The sequence below is a fragment of the Canis aureus genome, chromosome 25, assembly GCF_053574225.1.
Source record: "Canis aureus isolate CA01 chromosome 25, VMU_Caureus_v.1.0, whole genome shotgun sequence".
NCBI lineage: Eukaryota > Metazoa > Chordata > Mammalia > Carnivora > Canidae > Canis > Canis aureus.
Window position 1 is genome coordinate 33,612,807 of NC_135635.1, and position 13,030 is coordinate 33,625,836.

At 47.0% G+C, this 13,030-nt stretch overlaps 1 protein-coding gene across 12 annotated transcripts in view; it reads left to right on the top strand.

Annotated features, from left to right (window-relative positions):
• GRIN2B (glutamate ionotropic receptor NMDA type subunit 2B) overlaps positions 1 to 13,030 on the top strand; it is a 543,572-nt gene that overhangs the window by 478,991 nt on the left and 51,551 nt on the right. For all 12 annotated transcript variants that reach the window (XR_013364272.1, XR_013364270.1, XR_013364277.1 and 9 more), the window contains 4 exons: positions 318 to 478; positions 2,318 to 2,505; positions 5,090 to 5,328; positions 7,893 to 9,776. Coding sequence is in view for 1 of the 12 variants with exons in the window: in XM_077870998.1 (XP_077727124.1) it covers positions 318 to 478; positions 2,318 to 2,505; positions 5,090 to 5,328; positions 7,893 to 9,752 (2,448 nt within the window). In the remaining 11 variants the exon portion in view is untranslated. The remainder of the gene's footprint in view (positions 1 to 317; positions 479 to 2,317; positions 2,506 to 5,089; positions 5,329 to 7,892; positions 9,777 to 13,030) is intronic.

Here is a 13,030-nt window from a genome sequence, read left to right on the forward strand (position 1 = left end):
TGCATAAATGGAACACGCAAAAGTTATAGATTAAATCCAGGATTGGGAAAATAGAAAGCTCTCAACAATATGTATTAAATTCAGTTGAAGTCTTCTTTCAGTTAGCAACTGCTGTTCCTGAGTGAGGGCTAATGTATTTGGTGAATTATAGTTGGGTCCCTTCCATTAAAAATCCACAATTGCTAACTTAATATCTCTTCACATTTTCTGAAGCATTTTCTTTCTTTCTCTTTCTTTTTCTTTCTCTCTCTCTCTTTCTCTCTCTCTCTCTCGCTCTCGCTCTCTCGCTCTCTCTCACTCTCTTTCTCTCTCTCCAGTTCCAGAGACCTAATGACTTCTCACCCCCTTTTCGCTTTGGGACTGTGCCCAATGGCAGCACAGAGAGGAATATTCGCAATAACTACGCAGAAATGCATGCCTACATGGGAAAGTTCAACCAGAGGGGTGTAGATGATGCATTGCTCTCCCTGAAAACAGGGTAAGAACTGCTTCCAAGCTCAGAATCTTTGATATGTTTCTCACATTTATTAACTGTGCACTGAATCAGATATATCATGCTTGGGTGCCAGACAAAGTTAAAGCAAAGAAGACTGCATTTGCTTTCTATGGATTTCCAAGTTAAATTTGATAATATAATCCAGGCCAGTGCACAAAGATTCCTATGATATTATATACTTCTATGTATTTTTTTTTTACAAATTATATTCTACTTGCATTAATGTAACCATGAAACAAGAATGAAATAGCCATAAAAGTTGAAGGGAAGAGTCAAGGCTAAGGTTCATGTATTATGCATGAAATGAAGACTGGTTGACCAGAAGATGAAAATGATGATTCTGTGTCTTTTGGACAAGGGAGAAATGAAAGAAGAAAAGAGTGAAGATTTTTAGACAGCAAACAGCGAGAATGTGTTGACTGATCTCCAATTCCAGCTTTTATTGGTGTCCTTTGATCCAGCTTTATACTCTATAAAATATTTGTTTTTAAAAGGAGCTCACGAACTGCAAATACGTTGGCTTGCATAATCCCAGCCACATTGGTCCCTTTATTCATTTGGCTTTTAGAAGCCACAGCTGTGGAATAAGACAGACAATTGAGCATGATAGATGTTGGGACTTTGGGGTGAAGGAGTCTTATAGCTGATTTTCTGTGTTGTATGACAACTAGCAGCACTTGGACCTTCCAGTGGCTCCAGTTCTGGAAGAGCCACCCAGATGCATGTTTACTTAAATACTGTAGACTGTCTCTTATCACAATAAAGTCACAGCAGATTTCAGGAGATGGGATTTGGGTATAGGATTCCCTTGGTAGGTAGTCTGGCCCCTGGTACAACCACAGTTGTTGATCATATCAGAGCTTTGGGGTTTTTGCTGTGCCACTTTTCTGTAGGGTACTCATGGGCCTTTTGGAAAATGTTCTGTATCTTACCATACCAGAAAGAGCTTTTTTTTTTTTTCTTAAAGAGGGCTAAAACTAATTTCCTTTGCAAAAGTGAAGGGTATGATGCATGCTTTTCTTTCTTGCAGACTTCTCTGTATTACCTACCTATATGGCTATATCTGAATTTCTTTCTCTACTTTTGATGTGTTTAAATGTCGGTTTGAAATATTGGTCTATGCCTTCCTGCCCTTACCTAGACCTACTCCCTTCCCTATATATTCATTCCTTAGAAAGCACAAAATATAAAATGAGATTCTTACATGTTTAGGAACTTGAGAGATCTGAATTCTTCTACATGTTGGGTTCTCCTGTAGTTATGCACATTTGCTGTTAACACAAGCCTGTGCTGCTACCACCCAACTACTCATTTCTTTCCTTGTGCTGCAAAACAGAATATTGAAACCTTTCTGACCACAAAAATAGCAACGCACATCTATTGAAACACATACACCTACACCTAGCCCCACTCTGGACTGTAATTAACTGAGAAATGAAAAATGTTATATAAATCTAACCCATGCTATTTGTTGTTATCATTGTGATGGTTACTTTTCATTATTTCTGTTATTATTTTTATTGATTCCTTTTTACTCCTTCTCCTTTCAGACACAGCTTATGAGTTGGCTTCGGGCCCGACTTACATTCTCATCATTCCCGGTGGGAGGGAAAGAACTCCTCCTTTCAACCTTAAATCACATAAAGAACAGCCTAGGATTTAGGCTTTAGATTCTGGCTGAGTTCCAACTCAAGCCTTACTTTGAACCAGTTTTCCCCATAGTTTGCTGGAACCCTACTGCTTCATATTAATGGCCCCCATAGGTAGTTTTGTACTAAAATTCCTCCACTGGATTGTTTGTTTGCTTCTTTTTTTGCACAGGAAACTGGATGCCTTCATCTATGATGCAGCAGTGCTGAACTACATGGCGGGCAGAGATGAAGGCTGCAAGCTGGTGACCATTGGCAGTGGGAAAGTCTTTGCTTCCACTGGTTATGGCATTGCCATCCAAAAAGATTCTGGGTGGAAGCGCCAGGTGGACCTTGCTATCCTCCAGCTATTCGGAGATGGTGAGTCACAGAAGGGGAAAGTGCTTGTTTGGGCTCTTCTGATGGTCAGTGCAAAACACCAGCCTTTCTTCTCCACTCCTGTAAGCCCTGCATTTCCAGAACAGTATTTCGCAGTATCCTGTGAAACTTGGGGTATAGGTATTTGTGTCCTAGGACTGCCATAATAAAGTGCCACAGCTGAGTGACTAAGATGATAAAAATTTGTCTCACCGTTCTAGAGGCCAGAAGTCCAAGATCAAAGTGTCAGCATTGGTTCCTTCTGAGGACCTCGAGGGATAGTCTGTTCCATGCCTCTTCCCCTAGCCCATGGTGGGCTTGCTGACAACTCTTTAGCATTCTTTCACTTGTTGACACATCACCCCATGTCTGCCTTTATGTTCACATGGCATTTTCCCTCTGTGCCTGTATTCTCTCTATATATGTGTTTGTCTGATTTCCCCATTTTTAAGGATGCCAGTTACATTGGGTTAGAGTGCCCACCCTACTCTAGGATGACCTCATCTTAACTAATTCCATCTGCAGTGACCTCATTTCCAAATAAAGTCACATTTCAAGGTACTGGGGATTAGGACTTCCAACAGAGGAATTTGGCAGGGGAAGGGGGTGTTGGGGGGAAACACAATTCAAGCCATAACTGGGTGCAATTTGGGAGAGAGGATTAAAGTAGTTGATCAAGGAGGTATGTCTCAGGATTGCAGGTTATGATCAAAGCTTCAAGGATAAAGTATGAGAAGCTAGAATTAGATGTTCCAAGCAATCTTTTTGCGTGTGGCCAGAGCAGTGGATAGGACTTCCAAAAGGTCTCAGCTTTTTTTCTATGTCCAGACAAAGGGCATATACTTGTGGCCATCTATTCATTCTTCTCTCCCTCCCATTTTCCTCTTTCAGCTGGATGAGGTAGGAATCAGGCACAGGATCCCCTGAGGCAGACACTCATAAGGCACTCCCCAGTGTCATTCTGGCAGGAGACCGAGCAGCCAGTTTGCTTGAGAAAAAAAAAATCTCATCTCCAATTTCATTATACTGTGTCTTCTGCATCCCTCTTCACTTGTTGTCTAAAGTACCTACCCTTCCTGTTAGCCTCACAGAAGCTAATCCAGTTATGGATGAGCAGCCTGACTCTGCGTGGCCCCACAGGCCATCAGCCAGGCCGTTCTCTAAATCATGTCTACAGAACCTTTTCTGATAGGGATGAGATAAGAGGCATCAGAACACAGCTGGATTTTCAGACTCTAGGTGAGGTCAGCTGTTCTATTAGTTAGGAAAGTCATAGTTTGATCAAAGAAATGAGTAAAAAGTTCTTTGGTTACCGTTGGAAAGACTAGGGGGTTCTAGCTGGAATGCTAACAAGCTGTGTGGGTATGAGGGCTTCTGTAATTCTCATGTTGCTATCACTCAAAGGCAATAACAGAGCCTCTTCTATGAGGAAGGACAGCAGAGGAGACGATTGGCAGAGGCTTCCCAAAACTCTAGTCAGTTTACACAAAGTTCAACTTCTTAACCAAACTGGAATCATTAGAGCAGGCAGTTTTTTTCATGAGATCTTCAGATTTTTTTTTTTTTTGCCTCAAATTAGATGCATTCTAGGGCACATAGATTCCTTCATTTTCCTTTGTCTAAGGTTTCTGCCTTTCTAATTCCTAGTATCCAATGAAGTGAATAAAGATTATTGACCCTGACATGAATCGAATTAATCAAAGCTTCTCTAAGCGGTGTTACAAGGAGGCAGGTCTGAATTTGGTGGTCTCCTTTGATTCAAGCTCGCTCCCCTTTACTCTTAATATTTCTATTTCCCTCTGCAACAAGAGATCAATCAGTAAGTATGAGGGTCAGTGGAGAATCAATCCATCTCTCTGCGAATCTCTCTATCCCTCCTTGCGCAGCCCAACCTGATTTGCATATTTGTGAGAGCAATTTTCTGAATCTCAGTTTGATTAATGTCATTTCTTACTATTTACCGAAGAAAATACAAAGCTTACTTTGTCTGGTTCTCAAGCCCTCAGCAATATTGCTGCAACTTTTTTTGTTCAGCTTCCTTTGCCTCCTTTCACTCTTTTGGAGCTGTTCTGCATGTCTTTCCCAAACAAGCCTTGTGTTGGCCCACCTTCCTCCCATTGATCATGCCATTTCTGCTGCCTGCAGTGCCTTTTCATGCAGGAGAAATTAAAATTCACCTGTTTGCCATGCTCACCTACCAGTCCTACCTTCCTCATGAAAACCCACTGGCCACCCACTCACAAAATTACTCTCCTGAATTTGAACTCCAGTTACCTGCATATTGCTAGTCCTATTGATTATTTATATATCCATTTGCACTGGATAGATAATGGAGAGCAGAGATAATGCCTCATATCCTTGTGTCACTGCAGTACCCACATTAAGCTGTCAACTGAATGCTGGTTGAATACATTGATGAGTTAATATATAGTGGTATTAATAAAATTACTATGAACTTTATTAATTTTCTTTCTGTCTCTCTCTTTTTTTTCTCTTTTCTCTCATGTTTTTCTCTCTCTTCCCTAATACCCCACCTGTTCCCCTTCTGTCTTTTCTTTATCTGTTCCCCTTTCTGCCATGTCTCCAGGGGAGATGGAGGAGCTAGAAGCTCTTTGGCTCACTGGCATTTGCCACAATGAAAAGAATGAGGTCATGAGCAGCCAGCTGGACATTGACAACATGGCAGGAGTCTTCTACATGTTGGGGGCAGCCATGGCTCTCAGTCTCATCACCTTCATCTGTGAACACCTTTTCTATTGGCAGTTCCGGCACTGCTTTATGGGTGTCTGTTCCGGCAAGCCTGGCATGGTCTTCTCCATCAGCAGAGTAAGTGGTTTGACTGAGGTGCCGGGAGCTTGTGAAGGACAGCTTAGTCTAGCACTCTGCAAAACAGAGAGACCCAGAAGAGCACTGACCCCAGCCTCGTAGGGGCTTTTAGCTAGGCTAAAGCGAGACACTAAATCCTATACGTTTCCCCTAAGGGGTCGGGCGATATAATTTCAGGTAGCTCAAAAAAATGGGTGATACAGTTTTTCCTTCAAGAAACAGCTTTGTGTATGGGATTTGGGCATTTGGTTCTCAATAAGAACTAGTAGATCTATCAAAATGAAAAATTTGGCCTTCTACCAAATGCCTTCCATCACCATTAGTTAATTCTGTTTGGACCGTATTAATCATTTAATCTTTTTTTTAAAAATCACGTTTCTATTCAAATAGTGAAATGTAATGTATCTCTCTTACTCTGACATACAAAGATATATCACTGGTAGTTCCACTCTTCCACTCTGTTTTAACCATGTGTGAGCAATGGGAAGTTAAAGAGCTTTATAGAACCTTCAGAAGTAAGTACTGACCCACAATACATTTATATTCTAGAAACTTCCTTAACTGGAACAAAAGCACTACTCTTAAGTTGTTCTTTATTTAGATCTCTTCCACTTTTCTGGTCCAAAGTGAGGATTTGGGACTCAGTTTTAAATATGAATAGAGGATCACAGGGAAGGGCGGGGGAAGCAGGCTTCTTTTAATTTTGTCAATAAGATTATGGGATTCATTCATGAGAGGAGACCTCAGATGTCCTTTTAGAATAGAGGTCCAGATTTCAGATATAACTAACTCTGGCTCTAATGGAGTTATGTAAGAAAATGGATTTCTCATTAAGTCGTTCTGTCTTTTCATCATTTTCCTATAGTATTTTAGTGATAGAAAACAGTTTCCTCTCTAGCTGTGAGCTGATTCAAGCCATTCAGTAACCTGTAAGCAGGAGGAAGGAATGTGGGGTCCCTGAGCCACATTGTTCCACTGCGTGGTCCTTTCTAAGTTCCCAGATAGGGTAATGGCAGAAGCAGTGGGAGCTGGTGGCCTGTAATAGAAATGCCATTCATAGGCCTGCGGTATAATCAAGGCCTCTGCAGAGGAAGAACACTCGGCACTTTCCCTTGGCCACAATCAAGCAGTGTTAGAAAGCAAGGAGGGTAACTTTACCTTGAAGATCTCGAGTCTCGATACTGCACTCTGGGACAGTGAGGCTCACCTCATCTAAACCTCTCTTCGTTCTCACTTAGCAGCAGTTCTCCATTCTAATCTTCTCCGTTCTCTTCCCCATCTGTTGGGGCAACTTCCCTACCCAAATCAATCCCCTTTGTTTCAAAGACCCCATTCAAATGACCTCCCCTTCACCTAGTTCCCTGTCCGGGGAGAAAAGTTCCAAACGTGTCCACTTTTCAAGGCAGGGAGCAAGACATTAGCAGGTTGTCTTGACTTGGGACTTGACCCCGACTCATTACCTCTCCTTGGATGGTGTTCTTTAAGGCCTGGTACAAGGAGTTGTATCCAGGGAGTTCTCAATCAATACTAATTTGTCACGATATTAATTATGCATGATAAGATTAAGTGAGTGAGAAAGTATAAGAAGGAAACCAGGAGCTAAAGAGAATAAATGAGAGGCTCAACAGGGGAATTATTTATTTCTATTTAGTACTTGCTATCTGTCCCAATTCCACCCTCCCACGGTGCAGGGCACAGCAGGAGAAAAATTCTTCTTTGACCCCAGGGCTCCCTGACTCTCTCTGTGAATTTGGTTCACACTTGGCTCAAGAAGAGAACTGGGTCACCTGGGTGGCTCAGTGGTTGAGCGTCTGCCTTTGGCTCACTCAGGTCATGATCCTGGGGTCCTGGGATTGAGTCCTGCATCGGGTTCCCTGCAGGGAGCCTGCTTCTTCCTCTGCCTTGTCTCTGCTTCTCTCTGTGTGTCTCTCATGAATAAATAAATAAAAACTTAGCGAGAGAGAGAGAGAGAGAGAGAGAGAGAGAGAACTGCTCAGCTGCTATTTGGTGCCCAGAATCCTCAGAGCCACTCAAAATTTGTCAGAGCTGGAAGAACGGCTGTGGTGCGCTCCGAGCTCCCCTGTGCTGTACTGCCAGGCAGCGGGGGCCAGCCAGGGCAGAAGGCCCCAACATCCATGGAGCATGGCTCCTGGCAGCTGACGATAAGTCTTGCCATCAGTTGATATCACAACCTCATTTTTAAGATCTGGAAACCCAGGCAGAGGAAGGAAAATCAGTGCAAGTCAATGGTGGAATGGAGGTGTAGAATGTCACGTCTTAAAATTCTAGTCTGTTTAGTCAAAGTCACTGGGAGTGCCGTGTCCCCTCGAGGAGAGCCAAGCCACTGAGCTTAGCTCGTGATATGAAAACTTGCTAAATTCAAGGTGATCAATCAGGCAAGCTTCCAGCCACATCGTCCTATGAATATACTAAGACTTTTTCATGTTTTCCTTGACTTTTCTTAACCAGTTAGATAGTTGGTAGTGGTGGAGGGGCAGGCATTCTCTGTGGTCACTTCCAGCCTCACTGGGGACCTGACCCATCTCGTCCTCTTCCTGCTGCAGGGTATCTACAGTTGCATCCATGGAGTGGCTATCGAGGAGCGCCAGTCCGTGATGAATTCCCCCACCGCGACCATGAACAACACACACTCCAACATCCTGCGCCTGCTCCGCACGGCCAAGAACATGGCCAACCTGTCTGGTGTGAACGGCTCCCCCCAGAGTGCCCTGGACTTCATCCGACGTGAGTCGTCCGTCTATGACATCTCCGAGCACCGCCGCAGCTTCACGCATTCCGACTGCAAATCCTACAACAACCCGCCGTGCGAGGAGAACCTCTTCAGCGACTACATCAGTGAGGTGGAGAGGACTTTTGGTAACCTGCAGCTGAAGGACAGCAACGTGTACCAAGATCACTATCACCACCACCACCGGCCCCACAGCATCGGCAGCGCCAGCTCCATCGACGGGCTCTACGACTGTGACAACCCGCCTTTCACCACCCAGCCGAGGTCCATCAGCAAGAAGCCCCTGGACCTCGGCCTCCCCTCCTCCAAACACAGCCAGCTCAGTGACCTGTACGGCAAATTCTCCTTCAAGAGCGACCGCTACAGTGGCCACGATGACTTGATCCGCTCGGACGTGTCTGACATCTCCACGCACACGGTCACCTACGGAAACATAGAGGGCAACGCCGCCAAGAGGCGCAAGCAGCAATACAAGGACAGCCTGAAGAAGCGGCCGGCCTCGGCCAAGTCCCGGCGGGAGTTCGACGAGATCGAGCTGGCCTACCGCCGCCGGCCGCCCCGCTCCCCTGACCACAAGCGCTACTTCAGGGACAAGGAGGGGCTCCGGGACTTCTACCTGGACCAGTTCCGCACCAAGGAGAACTCCCCGCACTGGGAGCACGTGGACCTGACGGACATCTACAAGGAGCAGAGCGATGACTTTAAGCGCGACTCGGTGAGCGGAGGAGGGCCCTGTACCAACAGGTCTCACCTCAAACACGGGGCGGGCGACAAGCACGGCGTGGTCGGCGGGGTCCCGGCCCCTTGGGAGAAGAACCTGAGCAACGTGGATTGGGAGGACCGCTCCGGGGGCAACTTTTGCCGCAGCTGCCCCTCAAAGCTGCACAACTACTCGACGGCGGTGACCGGGCAGAACTCGGGCCGGCAGGCGTGCATCCGGTGCGAGGCCTGCAAGAAGGCAGGGAACCTGTACGACATCAGCGAGGACAACTCCCTGCAGGAGCTGGACCAGCCGGCTGCCCCTGTGGCGGTGCCGTCAAACGCGCCCAGCACCAAGTACCCCCAGAGCCCGACCAACTCCAAGGCCCAGAAGAAGACCCGGAACAAGCTGCGCCGGCAGCACTCCTACGACACCTTCGTGGACCTGCAGAAGGAAGAAGCCGCCTTGGCCCCGCGCAGCGTGAGCCTGAAAGACAAGGGCCGGTTCCTGGACGGGAGTCCCTACGCCCACATGTTTGAGACGCCAGCTGGCGAGAGCACCTTTGCCAACCACGAGTCCTCAGTGGCCGCCGCCGGACACCGCCACCACAACAACCCCGGCGGCGGCGGCTACATGCTCAGCAAGTCGCTCTACCCCGACCGGGTCACGCAAAACCCTTTCATCCCCACTTTTGGGGACGACCAGTGCTTGCTCCATGGCAGCAAATCCTACTTCTTCAGGCAGCCCACGGTGGCGGGGGCGCCGAAAGCCAGGCCAGACTTCCGCGCCCTTGTCACCAACAAGCCGGTGGTCTCGGCCCTGCACGGGGCCGTGCCAGGCCGTTTCCAGAAAGACATCTGTATAGGGAACCAGTCCAACCCCTGTGTGCCTAACAACAAAAACCCCAGGGCTTTCAATGGCTCCAGCAATGGGCATGTTTATGAGAAACTTTCTAGTATTGAGTCTGATGTCTGAGTGAGGGAAGAGAGAGGTTTTAAGGTGGGTATGGGAGGGTGGGGCTGTGGGCGTGTGGTGCGCATGTCACGGAGGGTGACGGGGGTGAACTTGGTTCCCATTTGCTCCTTTCTTGTTTTAGTTTATTTATGGAATCCTGGAGTTCTGATTCCTCCTGAGGGCAGCCCTGGTGACCAGTACCATCTCTCCTCCCTTTCTGGGTCTTTCCTCCCTCCCCACCTGTCAGCCTTCCTTCCCTGGGAAAGAATGCAGTGGGTGCTCAGCCCCCAGGGGCAGAGTGGAGGAAGGAAGTGGCTGCGTGTGTGAGCTTCCTCCCAGCATGGAAGGGCTATTAGCCACCCACTTGGAGTGAAGCAGGGAGAAGCAAAAGGAGGCCACATGAGCCCATGATAGCTCTTCCGAAACGGAACTTTAGGTTTAGGTGAGAAAGCAGAAGCGTCCAAACACGACCATTTAGTGTACTGCCTGTGAACGAAAAGAGGCTTTTGCTAAATTCTTGTCACTCAGGTGGTGTCTGTTTAGGGATTGTGTGTGGTGCAGAGGGCAGGAGGCCCTGTGTGTTTATATATAAGCCAAAAAAAAAAAAAAAAGTTTGTTTTGATGCCATGAGGCTCATTAGTGGTGAACTGGAACAAAGGGTCATTAGTGGATGACGGAAAGCACCCCAGAGATGTGTCCCATGGTGCATTCGAGGCAAGAGAGGACAGACTGCCTGTGCGTGTGTGTCCATGCACACTTGTGCAGATGTGTAGTCTACACAGGCATGCAGTCAGGGGCCTCTGCCTGTAGAGTAGGCAACCTTGACTCATAATGGCGTTTCTTTCAACGTCCCTAAACAATGGACTTGTGTTGGCTTATATACAAACAGACATGGTCATATGTCACCTGAATGTTGGCTGTCTCTCTCCTTCACCCTTCCCGAATGAGGAGAATGGAAGTTCTTGGCAGAGAAGATTATGTGGTCTAGACAAAAAGGTGATGAACAATCCTACAAGAGCAAGGTACAAAAGTAACTCCTCCGTGGTTCAGCAGGTTTTGACCAAGAACTTTCCAGGCAGGCTAAAGGGAAATAGAAGCAGCCATCATTCTTTTGCCCACAGTCAAGAGCAAAAGATCCTCTAAAGCTTTATTGAGCTTTTTGCCCATTCAGCTGGCCAAGGTCAGGGGAGGAGCTAAGCAAGGCTTGGGGAATAGGGGAGTTGTTAATGGTAGGGTAAGTGAGAGAGGGGGATGTTTTCAATGCTTTGATCCCTTCTTACTTAACCTGGAGCTGGAAGAGCTTGTTCTCACCAGAATTGATCACCACCAATGTGGAACAGATGGTTAAGGGGAGTGAGCTTGCTCCATGAGTACAGCTCAAGAGATGTGGAGGGAAGCGAGGAGATTTGGAAGTGGAGAGGGTAGGAGAGGAGAGACTCCCTCACCACCCCCACTGGGTCTGGCTCCCTGAGAATGTGACATTGAGCCCAATGTGAACATTCTCAGTAGAAGCCCTTCCCCCTCCCTACCACACCTTCTTTCCCTCCCGGCTGTACCATTCCAGAATAAACATATATATATAAATATGTATGTTTATTTATACACACACACACACACACACACACAACTCCAGGGATGAGGGTACTGGCAGATGCGATGCCCCCTTCACTAAGTTGGAATCTTGAGAAGGCCGATGGATATTTGTCACTGCCGGTCCTGAAACTTGGGGAGGGGGTGTTCTGTGGGTCTGCTCCGCTGTTCTGCCTTCCTCCCCTGACACAGGGTGGCAGCCAAAGAGCCCCGGGTCTGCCTGGAAGCTTGACTGCAGGATCTCCATGTTGCACACAGGACACATAAACCAGAAAGGTGCTCATCCTCCTCTGGAAGGAAGCTGCCATGTCTCTTCAAGTCACACCCTCCAGGGCTGCTCTTTGCCTTCCTGTCTGCCCTGACTCACCACCCTCCCCTCATTCCCCGCCCTTGACTGCGGTCCCCTGTCCTCCTCCTTGATTTTTTTACCTCAGTATCTTTCATTTTAAAGCCAACTGAAGGCCTTGTAAAGCTATGTTTCCTTTCTTAAACGAACCTGGGGGCAAGGGGCTGAACCTCTCACAGATTTGGAGAGAGGAGCACAGGAGTGCTTTACCTTAGATTCGAGGAAAGACTTTGAGAGGACAGAGGGCGTGAGGCGTCTCCAGGAGGAAGAAGGAGAAGGGCCATATAAACATTGCTTCACCCTGACCCTGTCCAAGGTCAGGGGCTCCTCCCCTCACTCTTCCTCTTACCTCACCCCTTTCAAATAAAACAACAACAACAACAACAACAAAAACGACAAAAAAAAAAAAAAAAAAAAAAAACCAAACCAACTAACCTAGCGAACAGCAATCTAGAACAAAGGGGGCTCTGTTGGTCTCCACTGGTGACAGAAATCAAGATGGTGTTTATTTCATATGTAAATATTTTGTTTTCTAATTAATTTTGTATAGATAAAGTGTTCTCTTGTGAGTATTCAGGGTGTTGGGCTGGAGGGAGTGGGGTGGGGATGGGAATGAGAGGGAAGTGTTTTGTTATGGGTTTTCATTTTCCATCCGGGCGGGGTGGGGGGGAGTTGTTTTTGTATGGCTTCTGCTTCAGGGTGTCTGGGGAAAAGTGTATGTGAATGGAGGCCACTGTGGTTAAAAAAAAAAAAAAAGCCAGGGAAGAGTAATTTGTGTCCACACCTCCCCACCTCACCAGGAATCCTCTTGGTCTGTGAGAAGTGCTCGTGCCCAACCACCCTGGCTTGGCACTGGGTCCCAGTTTGGCGCTAAGCAAAACCCAGGTCCCACAGATCACCAGCATTCCATGCAGAGTCCAGCTGGTGGCACCACGTTTTCCCTGTCAGCACCTTGGGTAGGAAAGATTCCCCAAAAGGGCTTAAAGCAGAATTGAGGTCAAATTAACCCTCAGTCTGAATGGGGCTGAGAGGTTTCAGGAAGCTCAGTCCCGAGAAATCTCCCAGCAGCCTCCTTGTGATGTTTAGCAGCCCTCTCAAACTGACTCTTTTCTTGCTAGTACCTGAGTACTGGCCCCCTCCTTTCTCTCCCCACCCTCCACTCCTGAGATATCAGCACTGCAAGCACACCCAGAAAAGTCCCAGTAAGTCTACTCTTTGAAGCATGTAATATCTGGTTACAGGGAGGTAGCGCTGGATACGTGTCTTACAAATATGCATGCTTTTCTAGAAAAGATTACTAGATCTGCTCAAAACTCAGTGGCCAGACGATTCTCTTAAAAAACGTGCAGAAGTTGGTCTTAGA